Genomic DNA, 21,727 nt, shown 5'->3' on the forward strand with positions numbered 1-21,727 from the left:
AATACATGCAATTACCCTTTCTGCCTCAAACGAGGCCTCCTGGTGTCATGTGCCTCAAGCTAAGGCTTGTGCTATGCACACCCAATGCTATGAAACTGACCTGATTGCGCACAGCTGCCACCTTGAAGAAACTATAGCTAATATAGAGCTAAATTTTCACTGGCCAAGATATCACTTCTCTGAATTTCTCCAGACATGATTTAGGCGTATTTTTAAAGGCTTTGCTCAAACGTTCTATTCCAGGGCTAGAAACCATACTTTCAACGTATATATTTGAAAATACATAGATTTATTTTCTTCCCAAATGTCTAAATACATTAGGATGAAAGATCTATTAAAAGATGAAGAACCAGATTAAAAAAAAAAAAACAGACCCCAAATTTCATTTCACCCCATGTTCCTGGCACAGGACATGGAGTAGATTACTCCAGGCAAAATTCCCCATGCTGGCTACTCATTAGCTTATTCCAAGTGGTTTTAAAGGCTCAGTCTATTTGCCAAATTGACTCCTGCCCAAATTTCCCTGGCACACAAACTACCAAACAGTTAGCTCTCCTATTAACAGTCTCAGCGAGAGCCAGCACACGCATGATCACAGAGTCTCTGCTGGGCCTTGCAGTACATGGGCCAATGTCTCAGAATCGCCAAAGAGACATGCCAGTGTCAGATAATACACACTGGGGTTGCAGATCATGAGGCATTTGCCTTCGGGGACTTCCACACGATAGCAAAGTTAAGAGTGAGACTTAATAAGAATAATGAACTTCTCAAAGGACAGTTTACTTTATACAGAGGGAGGTGAAGGCATTTGCTTACCTTGGGGGAGGATTGAAGCAGGGAGGGGAGAGGTAGGGAGGGGAGTAGAGTAGAGTTCAATAAGAATCAAAAAAAAGTTTACTTTCCAGATTAAAGGTGATATATAAGAAAAGAAAAGAAAAGATAACTTTGGGGTTTCTGATTTTATCAATATTTTCTTTATAACAAACAGGGTAGAATACAAAATATAAGTGTTTTTCACACATTGCAATCTGCTGGAACAGAATATTCTTTAAACACAAAAAGCAGCAATGTCCACCCAAGTGCCCTTCACTGAGACTTCACAGCCAATGAATCTGACCATAAAAGGACTCCTGTATCCCGTTATACAGAGGAGGCAAGCCCACTGGCTCGTTTTCTATGAGCCTCTCCGGGCCCATAGGACAGAAACTCTTTCCTTTCCCTCCCAGCCAGGTTGGAAAGGACCCAGTCATTCAGAAACAAACAGGATGTACATTGATTAAAAAAAAAAAAAGAGTCAGCTAAATAATAAAATCTTTCATTCAAGTAACTACAAAGAGGTCCTTCATGTTCTCCTGAAAACAAAATGTTAATCTGCAAAATATAAGTAGAATTTTGAAAATAACACAGCTCACGTCATAAACGAAAACAAAATATTTTCTTAAGTTTTGATAATGCAGCAGAAAATCCAGCAGAGATCATTTGTTACTATCCAGCCCATTGGGCACGTTAAGAACATAATTAAAATGTATCCTCTCCAAGAAATATGGATGAGACTCAGTGACATCAGCCACACTGCACTGGCTTCTGCTTGTGTGGTTTGTGGAGAGCTCTGAAAACCTCCAGGGGCCCCGGTGGTTATTTGAGGGATTGGTAGCAGGGCTTGCAATGTCCAGAGGAAACATGGTTTGTTTCCGATCAGGGAGCATTCTGCTCTCCGCCTTGCTTTTTTGCCAGGCGCTTTAGTTTTCTGCCACGTAATATTCTGATAAAAATATCTGCTTTTATCCCATGTCTATAAGGAGCGTGTTGGCATTCATATGTTAATGAAAAATAGAACAATAGCAAAAACACACAGCTTAAGTGATAATGTCATAATAAATATTTATAGTTAGGCACATTCAGGCTATTATCTACCAGGTCTTAAATGTGAGGTGCAAGGAATTCTTTTAAAAGGACGGGAGGGAAAAACACTGCTTTATGCTTTAATGATGGCAGGGAGAAACTGTCCATCCTAATTCCAATTATAGCAAAGAACAGCAGAATCTCAGACTTCCTGAGTCTACTCAGAAAGGGAACAATGGTATTAGCAGTACAAAATAGGAACTTCCAACTCTTTATAGCCGACCACAGCATGCGTGTGTGTGTGTGTGTGTGTGTGTGTGTGTGTGTGTGTGTTATCAAATTATTCTTCTATGAAGAGTGAGTGTGCTTGTGGGGAGGGAGGAACTGGTTTAAGTGAAGATGTGCCAGCTAGAGTGCTGTAGCCACCAATTCCTATAGGTGGCTTTAAGAGGACATCTGGTGACAACCACGCTCTCATTCTATTCTCTTCAGCTGCTTTCATTTCTGTTCAGAAATAATAGAAAGTAAAATAATAAAAAGTTCGATTCGTAAAAACATCTTAAATTTTGATTTTGTTTTAGATCATTATGTATTACTCTGATGGAGAACCTCCTTCAGCCAATGACCTTTAAGAGGCTGGACCAGGTTAGGGCATGACCAAAAAGCCATGGTCACACCTAGCTTAGCCTCTTCTTCCCTCACTCCACACTTTGATGTGGGATCCCCATTCCTGCTCTGTGAGTTTTCCCTTTGAATAAAGAATAACCTTAGAATACTCTATCCGGAATTAGCTTGGAATTATTTGACTCGTGTTAAGATGGGGCCCCACATCAATGACTCCACCTGGTTGATATGATGTCATAATGCTAACAGCGCTACTTATTATAAGACCAGTTTTGGGTACCAACTCCTGAAGATGGTTCCAACTTCATTAGCTCAAATGGTGCACCTTCTTACAACATTCTGGCCAGAACTCCAAATAAGAACTTCAAAAAAAAAAAAAAAAAACCAACAACAAAAAACAAAAACAAAAACAAAACCCCAAACAAACAGAAAAAACAAACAAAAAACCCTATCAGATGGCTACTCAGAGACCATTTGCAATTATACAAGACAGTAATTTTGAAAGTTAACCATCATTTTACTTTTACAGGATTCCAAACAAAGAACATCACCCCCATGACAGCTGGAAGCAATTCTAGAAGACGATGTCCCCTCTCCAAACAAAGTTTGTCCTTAGGGTTAGGAACATAATTTAGGGGTTGATTATTACTTGTATAGGGCTGGGGGTTGGGAGTAAATTATGTAGGCCCAGAGGTCTCCTTCAAAAAAAGGAGGGAAAATTGAATGGGATAATAGATAGACTAGTGTGACCTTACTCACACTAATAATAATAATAGTGACTAATAGAGTGAATACTTATGAACTATTATTTATGGACAATTTATATTGGTATAGATTCTTGTATATTGATACAAGTTCAAATGATATTTGTTATATTGAATATTCTTCTATTTATGTTTATAATATTTGTATACCTATGAAGTTATTTTCTCAGATTGTATGCGTGCATGTTTCTATATCTGTTTAAGACATTATGTATATTGATACAATTTTAGGATATATTTATCATATTATATTATATATTTATACCTCTAATCAAGATAATTATACATTGTTTACATTTTGAGGTCATTGTCCTCATTCACTCCACAGTTGTTTAAAGATTGTTTAATATTCTGATATGAAGTCTTAGTCTTTAAGTTATAAAGATATTAAGTATTATAGGTCAATAGTCATTCATGATTTTCATACTTACAGTCAGATTAGTTTCTTTAGCTACATAGAGATTGTATGTATAATTATGTCTGCATAATTAGGTAATTTTCAACCACTTCAAAGATCTGTAGAACATCACATTTAAATGATTTAGGGCTCTGCCAACGTGAGATACAATTGTTCCTGGCAGCACCCATCTATTCACGAGAGAACACTGAGTACCGAAGATGCTCCACTTGGAGCTTGTTTTCTTCTTGGCACAATTGGCCTTTGATCAAAGAACTGCCCATGCCTCAACCACTGACAAAATGCTCGATGTCTGGACAGGACAAGTAGGGTACAAGAAAAAAGACTGCCAAACCTCACCAAGGCAAGGTAAGATGGTTCTGAAAATCTTCCTGCCTCAGAAAGTGGTCTGTCAGTTACTCTAGGCCTTAGCCAAAGTTGATTGCTTCAAATTTGCTAATGAGAAGTTGGGTGATTGCCCAGGTAGCCAGTTGTCTCTGCCATCTACCACACATTTTGGAAGTTCTTGATTACATTTCATGCCTACTCAAGTAATATTATCTCCCTTCTCAGGCCTTCAATGGGTTGAAGATTATATAGTTGTAGTTACCTTCCTATTATAATCTAGTCAAGCCATTTCTAATACAAGACTTGGACTACTTAGGATAAAATGATTATTAAACATTTATTAACATTATTATTATTATTATTAACATTTAGCATATGCTCCTTGCTTAACATTGTTTATGCTGGTTGTAATTCTATCTTTTATACTTGATATCTGTTCTTAGTGTATACAGTTTTGTACTGGGTTTGAAACTCTCTTATTTAGACAAAATGGGGAGGTGATGGGGAACCTCCTTTAGCCAATGGCCTTTAAGTGGCTGGACCAGGTTGGGGCATGAGTTAGGGGACCAAAAAGCCATGGTCATGCTCAGCTCCGCCTCTTCTTTCCTTGGTCCACGCCTTGATGTTGGATCTCTGTTCCTGTTCCATGAGTTTTCCCTTTTAATAAAGAATAACTTTAGAATACTGTATTCAGAGTTAGCTTAGGATTATTTGACTCGCCTTTCTCCCCAATGGGTGCATTCCACATCATTACTCGGGATTGTTTCATCTTTCTAGCCTTCTGGCTCAGCTTTCACAACACCTGGGACTGCAGGTATGATCCACCATGCCTGCCTGAGAAGTATTTTAAATAGATTGTAGATAAACTAAGTGGGGTTGCTTGCACGTGACTGGAGGGCCCTGGTTGAACTGTAGAAAGAAGCCACTGTGTGGCTAATTACATTTCCCTGCCCTAGAGAAATGAGGTCCACTGTCACCAGATCCATATTTTAAATAAAATATTAAATATTCCATGAAAATATTCATTTGTCATACTTTTATGATTTGGTTATTTTTAGTTACATTATGTACTTAGAAAAATGTACTGTATTCCTTCCTAAAAATGTAATGTTAGCAAACCAGTCACCATCTGAGATGGGTTCGTTCCACACCGCTGCAGAAAAAAAACAACTGACTGTCCCAGTACCTTTTTCTGCCTGCTCTCAGCGGCAGCCAGCTGTGTGGACATCCTTTCTTGCATTTTTCTGCAGTGGGCCATGACAGCTTCAAGAATGGAGAGTGGGTTGGTGCAGACTGGCTTCTCTTTGTCAGCAGCACCTGCTTCGTAGTCTCTCTGCAGTGCCAGGAAGGGGTCGTTTAGGTTAAATCTCCCATACCGCTCCTGGACAAACACCTCCTTCCTGCGAGCCTACAACAGAATTGGAGAAATGCATTAAAGGAATAAATGGCACTAACGGAAAGATATTTAACCCAGAGGTTCTGAGACTTCTTTTCGGAACGGTACTCAGGGTCACTATAAAGGCTGACAATGTTGTCAGATGGTGAGCCAAGCCAGAAGGAGCCCACGTCTGACAAGCCTGGCAAGCCATTTGGCCTGTTTCCAAAGTTTCTTCAGTGTAATTGAGATACTGGGTTTCCCCAAAGACCCACATACAGAAAGCTTGGGTCCCAGGGTTTGTTGCTACTGGGAGATGGCAGAAATTTTAGAACAGTGGTTCTCAACCTGTGGGTCATGACCCCTGTGGGGTCCCGTGACCCTTTTACAGGGGTTGCCTAAGATCATCCAAAAACATAGGTATTTGCATTACAGTTCATAACAGTAGCAAAATTACGGTTAGGAAGTAGCAACAACAATAATTTGATGTTTGGGGGTCACCATGGTATGAGCTGTACTAAAGGTTCGTACTAAAGGGTCGCAGCATTAGGAAGGCTGAGAAGCACTGCCTTAGGAGGTAGAAGCGAATCAGACTACTGGGACTATGTGATTGAGCATGGTATTAGGACCAAGATCCTTCCTCCCCTGTTCACTTCACGGGCTGACCTCCTGAGGCAATCAAGTCTCCTGCATAGCAGAGTCCCACCTTGACGTACCACACCCCCGAGACTGTGACCTCTGAAACTGTGATCCACAGCCAGCCACTGCTCTTCTTGATTGTCTCAGATATTTTGTCCTGGTTATTGAAGGTGAACGTACGGCATATTGGAATGATGTTTTCAGTGGTTGGAAGACGGCTCAGTGGGTTAACAGTGCTTGTTCCGCAAGCAGGAGGGCATGAGCTCAGTCCTTACCACCCACATTATGAGCCACGAGAGCAACATGCAAACCAAAACCCCATCACTGGGAGGGGCGGAGACAGCAGGATCTGTTTTGTTTCTTTTTCAGACACCCTAGCCCAAAAGGTGAACCCCAAATTCGGGCAGAAACTATGGGAATAAGGGAATAAAGCAGAGAGCAATAGACCAAGGCTCCCAATCTCCTCCTCCAGCCTCTGTATGTGTACACATAACCATGCACATATACATGTATATGTAATACACATGTGGTGAGGGGAGAAAGGGGGAAGAGGGGGAGAGAACAGACACGCAGAGAAAGAGAGAGAGAGAGAGAGAGAGAGAGAGAGAATATGAATGCCTTTTACACTAAAATTGATATCAATAGAACTTTCCCATAATACTTTATTCCTCCAAGAATCTGAACTATATAGATAAAATCTTTGCAGTTTTATATAAAATCCATGAGGCTGGAGAGATGGCTAAGTACTTAAGAGCACTGGCTGCACTTCCAGAAGACCCAAGGTTGATTCCCAGCCCTCACAGGGCAGCTGACAGCCTTCTCTAACTTGGGTTCCTGGGGATCCAATGCCCTCTTCTGGCCTCCTGAGGCACCAGGCAAAAATGTGATGCACAGACATACATGCAGACCAAATACCCATACATTAAAAACATAGATAGATATAGATAGATTAATAGACAAAATACTTAGAACGTTTTTTACAAAAGTAAAGTAAAATTCATGATCACTGCCAACTATACTGATGTATCAAATTATTATATTGTCAGTCATAAATTTCTATAATTGAAAAAATTTAGAAAAAGCCAAATTAGAAGTTTTGATAATTAAAATTAACCTTAGGAAAAGTACCTCAATATTTACAGAATTTATATCTCAAGTGGTAATCAAGCTAACTAACAGCCACAAATAAATTTGGTGTTTTGTTCCTAGCCAGAAAGGCATCATAAGGATATTTGATGAAAAAAATAACATAATCTGTAAAATTCATTATATAAGAAAATATATTTGTAAAAGTTTATCCAACTCTAAAGGCCTACAGAATAATTGAGAAAATAAAATTATACCCTTATTGTTGGAGGGCATTAACAAATATAGTTCTCGGATTCCCAGGAAAGAATGCAACCTCGTTTTACTCCAAATGTCAGCTCATCAGTGACAAAAATTAATTTCACACTTATGTAATGAACACCAAATGCAATTTTCTATAAATAGTCTATGATGGTCTGTATATAAAATGGAAATATATCGAAGACTACCTACTTCCCTGATGCAGGTCATTCTGAAATAGCTACCAAAGACATCTAATGACACTAAAAAAAATTACAATAAATCAAGGCTAATTTTCTCAAATGTCAGATGTTTTCTCAAGAACTATTGCACACAGCTCCCTACTGCAGCACACTGCACAGAGTTTCCACTTTTAGGTGACTGTCAGCGAGCCAAAACCAGATAAACACAAGAGGCTTGACATGGGGAAATCTAACATGCTTTTTTTTCTAGTACCAAATTAGATTAAAAAGTAAAAAAGCATAAAAAGTTCCGTTTCCTTAAACTACCTTTCAGTAGCATTCAGGAAATGATTTTAAATTTAAAAAATAACAAGGTCTGGGAGCTAAAAGTTTCCATGCTTCTAGGTTCTTCAAGGCCAATTATATAATCAGTGCACAGGTTAAGTATCACGTCAGAGATACAAGTTCAAGACCAAAGCCATTTTGTACTTCATTTCCCCCTTACTATTGGTGTGATGCATCGCCCCTGGTTAACCCTGGATAACCCTGGGCTTTTCCTAATTGCCATTATTCAATGGAAGTCTTGCAGTCATCTCTACGTCACACAGCAAGCCGACAGCCATTATATGGGAAAGCGGCACTAGGGCAGTCTCTCTCCTTTTATCCAAGCTGCCCTGTCTCCTTTTTGCTCTTTCTAAGTTGAGAGCATTGGAGCCTATGGAGATGAGGGAGGTACATGTTCCACGATTGGTTCCTCAGCATCTGAACATGAAAACTCTGCCTAGGTTTCTTTCCAAAGTACTTGGTGATTCTAAAGGACCCTTCCTTTCCCTCCATTGGGACTTCCACCCAGTCCCTCGGTGTATTCCATGATTTAAGACACATTACCTAATCTCCAGGGCTCATTACGAAATGGGACATTTTGTTCAAAGGCTATGAAAAATTTGAAGATGGCAATGTCATAGCATTCAACTAAGTGTGGGGCTCTTCTGAGTGTGGGGGCTACAAGACAGGAAGCAGTCTCGGCCTGTACTCCTTATGGTGCAGCATTTGAGATGAAGTTTCTGCTGCGGCAGGGAGGCCCATGCTCTCTCCAAGCTGCCATAGCCAAGAGAAGCAGCTTCACTCCCATGCTGTCATGCCACCTGGTCTCTGGGAAATACTCATTCATCTTTATTCAAACAAGAATTCATAGTTTCTATAAGATGACCTCAGGAGCCAACTTTCCACTTCCACAAAAATAGCTGCTGGCTCAAGCCTTCCTCCTCCACCTGGCCCACCAGATCTCTAGCGTCTGCAGTGAGTCACTAAGTTGGAGTGTTTTGTATGTTATTGGAGGGTGAACCCAGGACCTTGAACACACTAGGCACGCACTCTATCATAAACTATATCCCCAGCCCTAAAAACAAATTGAAACAAGTTCTCACTAAATTATCCAGGCTGGCCCTGAACTTGTAACTCTTCTCAGTCTCCCAACAGCCAGGAACCCAGGAATGGTTCTGCTCCTTCATGACCATCTAAATTGTATTCTTGAAGTTATGTTCTCTCTTCTTCATTAATTTAAATCAGCCTCTCCCTCTTCTTTCCCTGCCCCAAGATCTGATGGGTTTTGGGTTTCTTCAGTGGTCTCTGTCTGCTGAGGAGAGAAGTTCCCTTGATGAGGGGCGTGAACAGCATTTTATAGCAACGGAGAGGCAACTAAATGACGCAGGACCAACAGCACAACTCTCAGAAGAGAAATGATGCTTTGGTAAAAATCTTACTCTAGGGGTGAACATCCAGTTCCACAGCACAGTGCCTGCCTAGCATTTGTGAGATCCTGGGCTTCATTTTCATGCTCAAAACCAAACAACAACAACAACAACAACAAAAACCCTTCCTTTTTAATCTCTAACAACTATATGGTTTGATATTGCTAAAGCAAATACAATTGAAAAATCAAAACTAGATTTCAAATTTTTCTTCTGAAAACGTACATCTTGTTCGTCACTTCTCCAGTTAATATTTACTATGTATTCCCTGCTCAGATTAGACACATTTTTAATATATTTATTGGCCTATGAGGGAAGGGCATGTATGCTGTATCTGTGGAGGTGAGAAGACAAGTTTCAGGTCTTGGTTCTCTCTTTCTACCACATGGATCTGAGGGAACAGGAGCCGTGTCTTCAGGCTCACTTGGCAAGTATCTTTACCACTGAGGCATTTTGCCGATCCCCAAATGACATTTTACCAATCTATTTTTTATTACTGGACATCTATTTTTTATTACTATACATTACTCCTAATAGTAGCTAAAGCAATTTCTGATCACATAACCTACTTTTAAATCTCAGTGACCTTTTGATTATTGAGCTAAAAATAATTTTTGAATCATATAAAATATATTTATTAAGAACACATTTCCAGTTTTGCCCAATAACCTTTATAAACTGAAAATATTTCACACAATTTTTTTGCTACTGTGAAATAATTTTGTGGTTTTTGTTGATTTAGCTTTATCTTAAAATTGTTAGCTTTGTCCACTATAGCAAGATATGGAATCTATTAAGGTATCTCTGAAATAAATAATAGGAATAAAGAAAATGTGATATATACAATTGCATACAAAATATATTATTTTGCCATAAAACATGAACATTTGACATTTGTGGCAGTGTGGCTGCCACTGTGAGATATTGCATGACGTGAGCTAGAAGTAGAGAAAAACTCCTTATTCACACTGATGTACTGAAGCTAAAACAGGAATGGAGCAGAACAGTGGTCACTGAATGCTAGGCAACCGGGCAGTGACATTGAGACGAGCTGAGTAACAATGAGAGTCAAAGTAGGGAGAGGTAGGCAGAAGATCTGTAGTCACGTTTGTAGTCACTGCTGGCTGAGGACAGTTTGTAGGAATTATGCAACCCCCAAAAAACTAGTAGACAGAAGTTCAAAGATTCTCCCAGCGCAAAGAAGTTATAAATATGTAAGAGCTGAAAGCATAAACAACTATCAGATTTGAATGTAACATGCTATGTATAGGCATCAAATCAACAAAAAGTCTCCCATTAAGATCACAATAATTTGCATCAAATAAAGATGTAAAGATTTTCAGCTTTAATGGCCTATTTGTGGCATTTTAGAATGATAAAAACCTTCCTTCTGAAAATGTTGCATAATTATTTACAAGAAAAATCATAAAATAGAAATGCTAATTATTTTGCTTTATAAATATGAATAGTCACTAACCCTTGCAATGGAGTGTGAGACACAAACATTAGATTCCTTTAATGACAGAAACAGCGGCAGTTTACGTGACTAAATAGCTATCTATCCATATTCCTCACATCTACTGATTTTAAATGAGAGAAATCAGGACAACTCATTTGTCTTGTGAGAAATTTGCATTTAGACCCCAATCTAACTCACATTTTTCATGTTCCTAAAATCATAGATGGGCCAAGTGTCTTAGGGTTTCTCTTCCTGTGAAGACACAGTATGACTACAGCAGCTTTTATAAGGAAACATTTAGTTGGGGTGAGTCGCTTGCAGTTTCAGAGGCTCAGCCCCTTATCATCATGGTGGGGAGCATGGTGGCATGCAGGCAGACAGGGTACTGGAGAGATAGCTGAAGAGTCCTACACCTTGCAGGCAACAGGAAGTCAACTGGCGCACTCGGCGTAGCTTGAGCACAGGAGACCTCAAAGCTACCCCAACAATGACCACCTTTCCTCCAACAAGGCCACGCCTCCTAATAATGCCACGCTCCATGAGATTATGGAAGCCAGCTACATTTAAACAATCACAAAGGATATGTGTTCTCTAAACTAACTCCTGAACTCCCACTGACATTTCCCATTTTCAGGTAATAATGTCATTCTCTGAACATACAAAAATGCCTTTGTATATTAATTATATATACTCAATAATTCTTATATCCCGATCTTATGATTATAAGCACTGTTTCCAGAAGTAGGTAATTCTCTGATGAAAAAGGCACTTCTGAGACCAAGGCTGGTTAAGAATGCAGTTGTTCACCTTGATCCAGGAGTTGGAAGTCACAGATTAAATAATAGCATAAACTGAGGAAAATATGCCACAGTGTCTGCTACACTTCACCTTAGCCAAAAGGCAGAGAAGGATGTGACATCAACTCTTAGTGCACTCCTCCAGCGACGTATAGCAAAGTATCCACTCAACAACTGAAATGAAATATCTTCATATATCTAGTACTAGAATGCCACATCAGATTTGTGGGGGCATGACAAGACAACAAGACAGCAAGTTCATGGAGGGAAGACTTATTTGGGGGTCACAGTTTCACAGAAAGATTCCCTGCTCTGCTCATTCTGCACCTGTCATGAGACAGAGCATCATGGTGGTGAGAACATGTGCCAGAGGCTGATCATCTCTGGCAGACAGAAGAGAGGAAGGAAGGATGACCCCGGAAAAGGTAAATTCCCGAAGGACTTGCACTAGTGACCTACTTCCTCCAATGAAGCCACAGAACCTTTCAAAATAAATCAACAAGCTGGGGATGAAGTCTTTAGTATACAGGGCCATCTCACACCATAACAAATGTCTTTCTTTTTTCCACTGGTTATGTAAGAGAACTGTAAAAATAATTTTCGATAGCCACATGTCCTATCAAAAATGAATGAGTTTTCTTTCTTCCAGGTGGGGTTAGAACATGGTTGCTTCTAACTAGATAGCTGGGAAGGTTTGGTAACGTGGAAACTTTGGGACCTCACTACTAGCTTGGTAGGTATCGTTGACTACTCAAATGCCTAACAAGCTAAGCAGCAAACTTGGGGGTACATTTGGCAGGCTATTGACCAATGTGGAATGGCAAACTTCTGGTGAAGTAGTATTGACAAAAGGCGTTCAAGCCTGTAAAACAAACAAACATAAAAAGGTGTGGTTCATTTTGTTGCATCACACACATAATTCACCTGGTTTGGCCAGCAGGACACCAGTCTGTAGGCTCTAACTTCTACAAAGAATCTACCCACTGTACGCCTCATGGGGCTATGTGTTCCTCTAGCGTTTTCCTTGGAGCTATTCTCAAATGGATTGCTTTTATAGACGTGACACACTTTAACCCAGCATAAGGAAAACAACACATTCATAATGCATGCTTCTTGGATGGCTAAAAGTAGCACTTAACAGACTTAAGCAAACAGAATATGTAGCCCAAAGCCTCCCGAGGAAAGGGCTCATGAAACAGGGTCACAGTCAGAATCCTCACCCTAGAACTATTTCTAGACAGTGGCAAGTGAGGACATGTTTACCACCTGACTAAGACAGAGCCAGGGGGGTCCCAGGAAGGATGCAAGCCTTTGATCTAATTTTTATCTGATGTCAGATAAAAACAGTTTCAGAAACACCAGAGGGGATTGAAGCATCTGTTCCCTGTGTCACATTTTTTATTGTCTTGTTGTTCTTTGCACTCCTGAGGCAGATCCAATGTAATAGGGACTCTGCCAGTGTAGTCTTTCTACAACAGACTCTTTGCAGTCTCTCTGATGAGACTTCAACACTGCATCTTCATAATCACCCTTATCCCTAAGCTGCTTGGGACAGCTTCTTCTCCCTGCCACCTCAAGTATCTCCTACTGATGGTTCCTGCTCACTGCCTTCTCTTCCACATATCTAAAAAATTTACAGAGTTTGGGTTTAAATTTATGCAAGCTTTTGTAGCTTGTATGAATAACCAAGTCATTTAAAATTTTTTTAACCTACTTTTCCACAAATATGCTTATCCATCTTAATATTCTTATACAAAGTTTACCGTTTTTAAGATACTGACCTATATAACAGAGTATTTTTAATGTCTGTCTTGTTTGAGACATAGCCTAAGAAGCTCTTGACCTCTTTACATAGCGGAGGATGATCTTGAACTTCTCTTGCCTCGAACTCCCAACTACTGGAGTGATGGGTGCATCCCAGCACAACGGGTATGCTAGAGATCAACCCAGGACTTTCTGAATGCTAAGCAAGCACTCTACCGACGGAGCTACAGCCCCAGCCCCTATTTCATTATTTCCAATAATGGGAGAACGACAGCCGGGTACAGTGGCATATACTAAGACTCCTAGTACTCAAGAGACCAAGGCAGAATTGATGGAGCTCTGGAGTTTGACCCTGACTGTGGTAACATAGATCTCATTTTTTAAAAGAGCAATTAGTATGCCAGCAATAAAGAATACTAAACATATACTACAATACTGAATATATATTATTATGTATGAAGAGACCATGTGATGAATAAAATGACTTGAAGGGGATTTTGCATCGGGTTGAGGAAGCCTTTTTCTTAGGAGGAACAGTTCATTAACGCACATGTAATTTCTTGGATTAAGCCTCAGAGTTACTTGAGTGTGAAATGCATTTCAAGAAAATGAATCATTACGAAGACAAAGACTAAATAGTTACATGATTACTCTCATATAGGCACTTTGACATCTAGTATATTAGTTAATTTTCTGTTGCTGTGATTAAAAACACCATGACCAAGGCAACTCAGGAAGGAAGGGTTCGTTTTGGGTTTACAGTTGCAGAGGGACAAGAGTCCTTTACTATCACGGAGCAGAAGCCAGGCACCAAGCACCAGGCATGGTGGTAGAGACAGCAGCTAAAAACTCACACAGAGAACCACAAACAGGAAACCGAGAGAGCAGCCTTGGAAAACTCAAAGCCCACCGCAGTGACTACTTCCTCCAGCAAGGCCACACCTCCTCAGCCTTGACAAGCAGGGAGACCCAACTGGTGACCAAACATTCAAAACCCTGAGACTATGATGGACATCTCATTCGAAGCACTACATCTGATGGATAAGAAACATCAGATGATGTTTTATGAAATCTTGGGGAGAAATCTACAGGCAAGAAGGAAAACCCCACCCATTGCTATTATTGGAATCGACATTGTTAATGTGGAAAATCTTCCTCTGCTTTTCATTGCTCCAACAATCAGGTAAACTATCTTGAAAGAAAAGTAGGAATACTGAAAATGTTCAGATTTTTTATTGGTGCACTGCCACGGTTTGCACCTAGAATGTTCCCCAATGCCAGAGGTGCTAATGGCTTGGTTCTCAGCTTGGTGAGATGGGGGAATGATAGGCACTTTAAGAGGAGGGGCTTTGTGGGAGACTTAATTAATATAGCATGGCATGGCATGCTTTGAATGAGACCACAAGTGAATATTACACTATATAATACACTCCAGCCACGAGGCACTGCCCTGTGCTACTCCACAGGTCTAGAAGCAATGGGTCCACTCACCTACTTGTAGTGGCATTGCATTTGTATTTTAATAAACAAAGCCTGCCTGAGGATCAGAAAAGTGAAACAGCCACACTGGCCAGCCTTAGACACCAGGCAGCAATGGCACACACCTTTAATCCCAATATCACACTAACTTGCCATAGAAATCAGAAGGTAGTGGTGCATGCCCTTAATCCCAGAACTAGAAAGAATGATAAAATGGAGGAGGCAGCTCTCAGGCTCAGTCTCATTCTGAAATTCCTGGTTGCAGGATCAGCATTTCAGACCGAGGTAAAGGTAAAAGCCAGTGGCTGGTTGTTTTACTTTTGTGACCTTCAGAGAGCTTTATTTATTAAAAGTACAAACGAAATGCCACTTCACCTACTTACTGCTTGAAACCTCTAAAACCCTAAGGTAAAGCAAACTGTTCCTCTTAGAAATACTCAAGTATTTCAGTACAACGCTAGACAGCTGACGGACTTGCAGTCCTTCTAGGAAAAGAAACTAAAAGTTACTCTGTCAGCTGTACAATAATGTTATGAAAGGTATCACAGAGCCAGTTAAAAGCATACACAACTTAAATCAATTCATCTTATGAAAAGTTAGAATTATACAATGCATACATAAATAAAACAATAACTTAAAAGTAACAAAAGACAATCTTGTTGCGCGCTTAATATTTACTGTTTCTTAATTTAATTAATTTCCCCCAAACACAAGGCCTACATATCCTAATTCACATTTTATAGAAAGCAGACTAAGGCTTAGAACAACTAGCCCTAGTCCCTTAACAGAAGCTGGTGTTTCATCTAGGCAGTTTTATTCAAAGCCCACACTTCTGAGTACCGAAAGATAATTCTGGCAAGAATATTTGGGAAGATGAAAAAGGTATCAAAAATAGATGGCATACACTATTCGTCTCAAACCACTACAAAACAAGGTTCGAAAGGCAGAAACTGACAGTGTTCAAGAGGTTAGAACATTGTGTGACTGTTGTCCTTCTGACCACCTGGTAACAGATTTGATCAGACTCTGCCAGTTTTCTTAAGACTTACAGTAAATAACACACATTGTATAAAATAAAACTTGACAATTAAGCTGTTTTTAGACATCTTTTTCCCCCTAAAGCTCTTATCACTTCAAAATTAAAACCACCAGACACCGGCAGTATTATGTGTCATACTGCTTGAAGACTGTGGGGAATATCTGTCCTCTGCTCTGAACAATGCCACATGACAGTCACTGCCTTGGGTACCAGTGCTTAATAGGTCAGGGTTGATGACTGAACTGATGATCTACCCTGACCGGGGGGGGGGGGAATTCAGAGAATCAGAAATAAGAGAAAGTTTATCAGAAAAGAAAAACAAGAAGCAAGTATGAACAATGCTTTTACCTAAGAGTCCATGCAAAGTGTGAACAGGTCGATGGAAATTGCCACCCGATGCCCCCAAAAAACACACCCTCCACTCAACTCTGGGCTTCACTAATAGACAGATGTTTGAACTGGACACCGCCTGTTCTCCTGGGCTCACTTTTCACTGAAGTATATAAAGAAAGATCAATAGACTGAAACAAAAGTGGAGGGACTAGGGATGCCTCAAAGACATGATTGACAGAGGCATGATTATGTTCTTTCAATATCTAAAAGCATTTCATATTTAAAGGAACCACCACAGGACATCCCACAATTATATACAACATTTTGATTTTCTTTCTCAGTTTCAAATTTTAAAATATTTTATCATTTGTACATACTGCCAAATGAAATGAATATGACAAAGATTTTAGGAGCCAACGCTATGTCCAAGATATAATGAGTTGTACAAAATTGGCATCAAATTTTCATGTCTGGCTGTGCTTCTAACACAGGCTGAGGAAGCATGCACACTAAACGGAACATGGGGATTTACAAGTCAGAGAGGCTCTTGGCTTCTACACTGCCTCATTCTCAAAGCCGGAGCTATTATGATTCAAAACTGAGATGGGGAAACACGGATTTTTCTTTCCAAACAACTGACATCAAAATTAGATTCATGCAGACCTAAATGTGTCTTCACGGCAAGGAGTTCAAGTACAGCAAAATCAAACAAAAACAATAAGCTCTTGAGAAAAGAAAGGGGTGAAAATGTTGGTTGTAAAGGCAAGAGAGAGTAGAGCAGACCTAAGCCGGGACCCTCAGAAATTATTCCTCCGAGAGGCGTGGCACATCGATTTTCCCACTCACGCGGCCATGCGCAGAGGGGGTGGTGATGGTAGACAGGAAGAGCAAAGTTTCTAGAAAAGGATCGCTACCAACCTTTAATGATCAAAACGCTTTGAAATTCACCGGGTAGGCAAAGAAATTAAACTGTGGACTTATGAGTAAAATGTCAAATTACCTGAGGAGTTCATTCCCATGATTCCATTGGAGGCAATGCTTCCATGCATGAAGACATAGAGAAGATATAGAAGAGAAAGGGGGGTTGGCATTTGCCCCCGATGAATGTCAGATGCAATCCTGGGTTAGGCTAGGGAAGAGGCAAGTGTTTAACTGCAGCCTCTGATCTTCCTTTGCCACACAGCCTTTCTGCCACCTGCTTGAAGACATCATTGTGTGTGTAGATGGTCATTATTATGGTATAAATAGCATAGTGCATATTATAAACCAGAAATCCATTCTGACTTCATTTATTTGGTTTCTGAGGTGAAACTCTGGGAGGCATATTTCACTGAGCCATGCCTTTTATGCAGCCCATTTTAACAGAAATTATGAATGAGATTGTTTTAACAGATATAATCTTCAATTCTGACTTCTCCCAAGGCTTTCCTTTTGCCTGTACATCATCTGGTACACATTTTATAGGGCTCATTGCAGCTGAACACACAGGACCTGCTCATCTGTAGAAGCAATGACCTCCCCTCGCTCCATACTTGGTCAAGGATGGCAAACATGTAACCTACACTTTTACTTTCCTACCAAGGGTCAATATGTCTAAGTTAGCAAGATGAAGACAGGAATTGTTCCAAATTCTGTCTAACTTTATCACACCAAGCAGTCACTCCCCACTGATCAGATCTGGGATAGGGGTGAGCAGATCCCTCTGCCATGAGTACGGAATTCTTATCTCAGTTACAGCTCTACTTCCTTCATGTTGTTATGACTCTCTCCACATAGCAGTTATTTATAAGGATGGTAGAAGAATTAATAATTACCTAAAATTAATATGAATATTTAATATTAGAGATCGTAATTAAATATAACAGGAATTATTTAATATTAACAAAAGAAATGCATTCTATACTGTTTAAAACTTAAGATGTTTTAAAGGTCTTTGTTTAAGATAATATATGTTTACTACACAACTTGGGAAAACATTGATAAAGTGAGAACAAAATCATTAACAATTCAGTCATCAAAACATGGTTCCTGTCAAGCTTTGTATTCCTCAGGCTGTTTTCTCTAAGGATATATTAAAAGCCATCATTGAGGACTTCAGGGACAATTTTATTTCGCATTGCATTGTCTAAGTATGATTCATTTAAAAGTTAACCTATTTCAATGTTTTAAAGAGAAATTAATAACATTCTAACATATTAAAATTGTTATATATTATTTACCATTTAGGTTGTTTTCTAACCGCTTTAACAAACCTGTGTATAAATAAATTATTAAAAGATATCCATGAAGCTGGCGGTGGTGGTGCATGTCTTTAATCTCAGCACTCAGGAGGCAGAGGCAGGTGGATCTCTGATGCGGGAGAATTGTCTGTATTCTGTCAATCATGTTTTAAATAAACACTGATTGGCCAGGCAGGAGGTGTAGGCGGGGAAACCAGACAGGAAGTGGAAATGATGCAAGGAGAGCAGGAGAATTCTGGGGAGGAGGAAGTTGATTCCTCCCACTCCTGCCCAGATCACCGAAGCAGCAGGATGTGAGTTGCCCCACTAAAAAAGGTACTGAGCCACATGGCTAACATAGATCAGAAAAATGGGTTAATCAAGATGTGAGAGTTAGCCAGTAAGAGGCTAGACCTAATGGGCCAATCAGTATTATAATTTACAAAGATCTTTGAGTGATTTTCTTTGGGGTCTGCCAGCTGTGGGGGGCCGGGCAGGACAGAAACACAAACAAACAGGCCCCCTCATGTTACAGATCTCTGTGAGTTTCAGGCCAGCCTGGTCTACAAGAGCTACTTCCAGGACAGGCTCCAAAGCTACAGAGAGAAACACTGTCTCAGAAAACCAAAAAAGAAGGAAAGGAAGGAAGGAAGGAAGGAAGGAAGGAAGGAAGGAAGGAAGAAATCCATGAATGTGATATGACTAGAATAAAGAATGAAAATATTTTCAAGCTTTTTGCAGCATATTTCCATGACTTAGAGACTGTGAGTTTATCCATTACATACGACACTGACTAAGCCTCACACTTTGGCCTGTTCCAGCCACAACCATTTCACCTAGTTTGCTGCTGCTGTTGTCAGTGGTGGTAGTGATGGTTGTTGTGGGGACAACTGGCTTTGTTTGAGTCAGTATTCCTCTGTAACCCAGAACAACCTCAAAGTCATAAGCCTCCTGCCTCAGCCTTCTGAGAGCTGAAACTGTAGCTTACATCACCACATCTGGCTCACTTAGTCTTTAGCTGTCTTTAGTGAGGTATATGCCCTTCTCTTTGGAACAGGGGCACCTAGCAATTGTTAAGCTCTAGGAACTCTCTGTGTATTCTGGACATATGTCCTTTATTATATGTTTCATAGATATTGTCTTCAACTCTAGAGCTAACTTGTTAATTTTCTTAGATATGACTTTTGAAGATGTTTTTCATCTGTGTTAAATATTTTTAAGTTTCATGTTTTTTGTGTCCAAAGAAACCGTTACTTTATTGGACATCTGAATATTTTCTTCTAAAGTTTTATATGTTTAGACCTTATATTCATCAGTTTAAAAAATTTAAGCTTTTAAAATTAAAACATAATTAAATTGTTTCTCCCTTTCCATTCCTTTCCCCAACACTTTCTTTGAAGCCCCCTTGTTGTCTCTCAAATCCATGGTGTCTGTTTCTTTATTTGTTTTTTTAATGTATGTATGTAGTTGTATATATGTGTGTGTGTGTGTATACACATTATGTATACATTTACAAATGTATACACACAAAAAACCTGCTCAGTCCATATAAAGATATTTGAACTTGTATGATTTCATACTCACCCATTTTGATCTAACATATGCCTTTAGTACTGGGGGAGGCAGTTCCTTGGAGGTGGCTAGTGGCACAGTGTGTGCTTAGCATGCACAAGGCCCCGGGTTCTACCTCAGTGTCAGGGTAAGCAAACCTACATGAAAGGGTCTTGATGTATCATTTCTCCGCATACAGCTCCAATTTTTAATCATTTGGTGAAAAGGGCTATCTTTACTTTCCTGATGCTTTTCTGTAAACTGCATGTGTGGATCAGTCTCTGGGTTCTTTATTCATCCTGCTGATGCATTCATTTATTTGCTTGATTTATAATAAATGTTGCAATCAGACAAGATAAGTCCTTCCTTGAAAAATTCTTTCAGAAATGCCTTTGTCTTCCCAGGATTATCTCTATTCATTCTATTCTAATTAAATACATCAATTTGTATTTAAAAGCCTCTTACAATATTTATTTGCTTTGGGGATGCCTTTATAGTCTTGGTGTTTTTTCCCCCACTAAAATAGCTCTGTGCCAGCAATCTTTTGTTAGGTTAATTCCCTATGTGTTGTGTTATTTGTATCTCTACTGAAAATAGGAATTTTCCAATTTCTATTCATTTACTTTTTTACTAATATAGAAAAATAAACTAAGTTTTTACATTGTATTTTTGTGAAAAATTTCAAGCATCCACAAAAGTAAGGAATACAACCAATATCCATGCACCCATTACCTAGCTTCGGGATATTTAAATATTAGATATGGTACATTCTTGTAATACCAGAACTCAGGAAGGCAGAGCAAGGAATCACAAATTTGAGGGTAGTCTAGACTATATAGTGAATGTCTGTCAGTAAATGAATGTCAGTAAAAATAAACAAAACTTTGGCTTCTGTGAATCTGACACTTGGCTTACTAATTTTAGCCATCGCTTTTGGATAATTCCTTCAGAGTTTCACATAAGCACTGATATCATTCTAATGTGACGTGAATGCGTATATCTTGTACCCTCATTAGCCCCATGCTGAAATGACAGTGACATCCAGGACAATGTGTAACAGATCTGGTATAAGCTGGACCCCTGCCTTACTCCACACCTCAAGAGTAAAACACTAAATTACACAGTTCAAGTATCATGATGTCAGCTCTACAGCTGGCTTGCACTTAGCTGGTTAGTCTATAACGGCTCGAAGTCTTTCCATGTCCCAGTCAAGAAGAGCCACCACTACTTACGCAGTAAGATGTAATCAACATAACCTCATAGCCTAACACTTAGAGAAGCAAGCACAAATATGAACTGTGCTCAGAGAAAAATGAACAAGAAATTTATTATGAGATAATTTTGAGGAAGTTTGTGGAGTCACGAGAAGACACTGGGGACAAACAGCAACAGAATTCTGTTTTTACGGCAGCACTTAATACATGAGATCAGTTCAAACGCGGGCAAACAATGCGTGCTAAAGCATCACATTTAGAGAAGGAAGCTTTTGTGAAGCTGCTGATATCACAGCCTTGCCTCAGTACTGGATGTGTTTCTCGGCTTTCGGAGCAAATTTAGAGAGAGACACAGAAGTACTGATTGTAGTTTTAAAATAACAATCGAACATAAGCTGTTCATTGTGGAGATTCTAAATCATACGCTTGGTTTTCTACAGTTTTTAGATATTGAGTAAATTGGGACAATTTTCTCACAAATGATACCATCATAAAACTTAGAAAAACCTGTGCCATTTACTGAGCAAACACAATAGTAGTTCTTATGAAGAGATTATTTAGCAATCCAGAGATTGGGTAGACAAGGATTAAACTGAGGGCCAAGTCTCGGACTGCCCTTTGAAT

The 21,727-nt window shown here is 39.5% G+C and overlaps 1 protein-coding gene across 2 annotated transcripts in view; it reads right to left on the bottom strand.

The window, feature by feature from the left end:
- The window catches only part of Cttnbp2 (cortactin binding protein 2), a 150,775-nt gene that overhangs the window by 80,310 nt on the left and 48,738 nt on the right, over nucleotides 1–21,727 (bottom strand). For both annotated transcript variants that reach the window (XM_087901736.1, XM_087901735.1), the window contains exon 3: nucleotides 5,162–5,383. In XM_087901736.1, coding sequence (XP_087757862.1) covers nucleotides 5,162–5,383 — 222 coding nt within the window. The remainder of the gene's footprint in view (nucleotides 1–5,161; nucleotides 5,384–21,727) is intronic.

The sequence above is a fragment of the Myodes glareolus genome, chromosome 25 (assembly GCF_982192425.1).
Source record: "Myodes glareolus chromosome 25, mMyoGla1.1, whole genome shotgun sequence".
In the NCBI taxonomy this organism is placed as follows: domain Eukaryota; kingdom Metazoa; phylum Chordata; class Mammalia; order Rodentia; family Cricetidae; genus Myodes; species Myodes glareolus.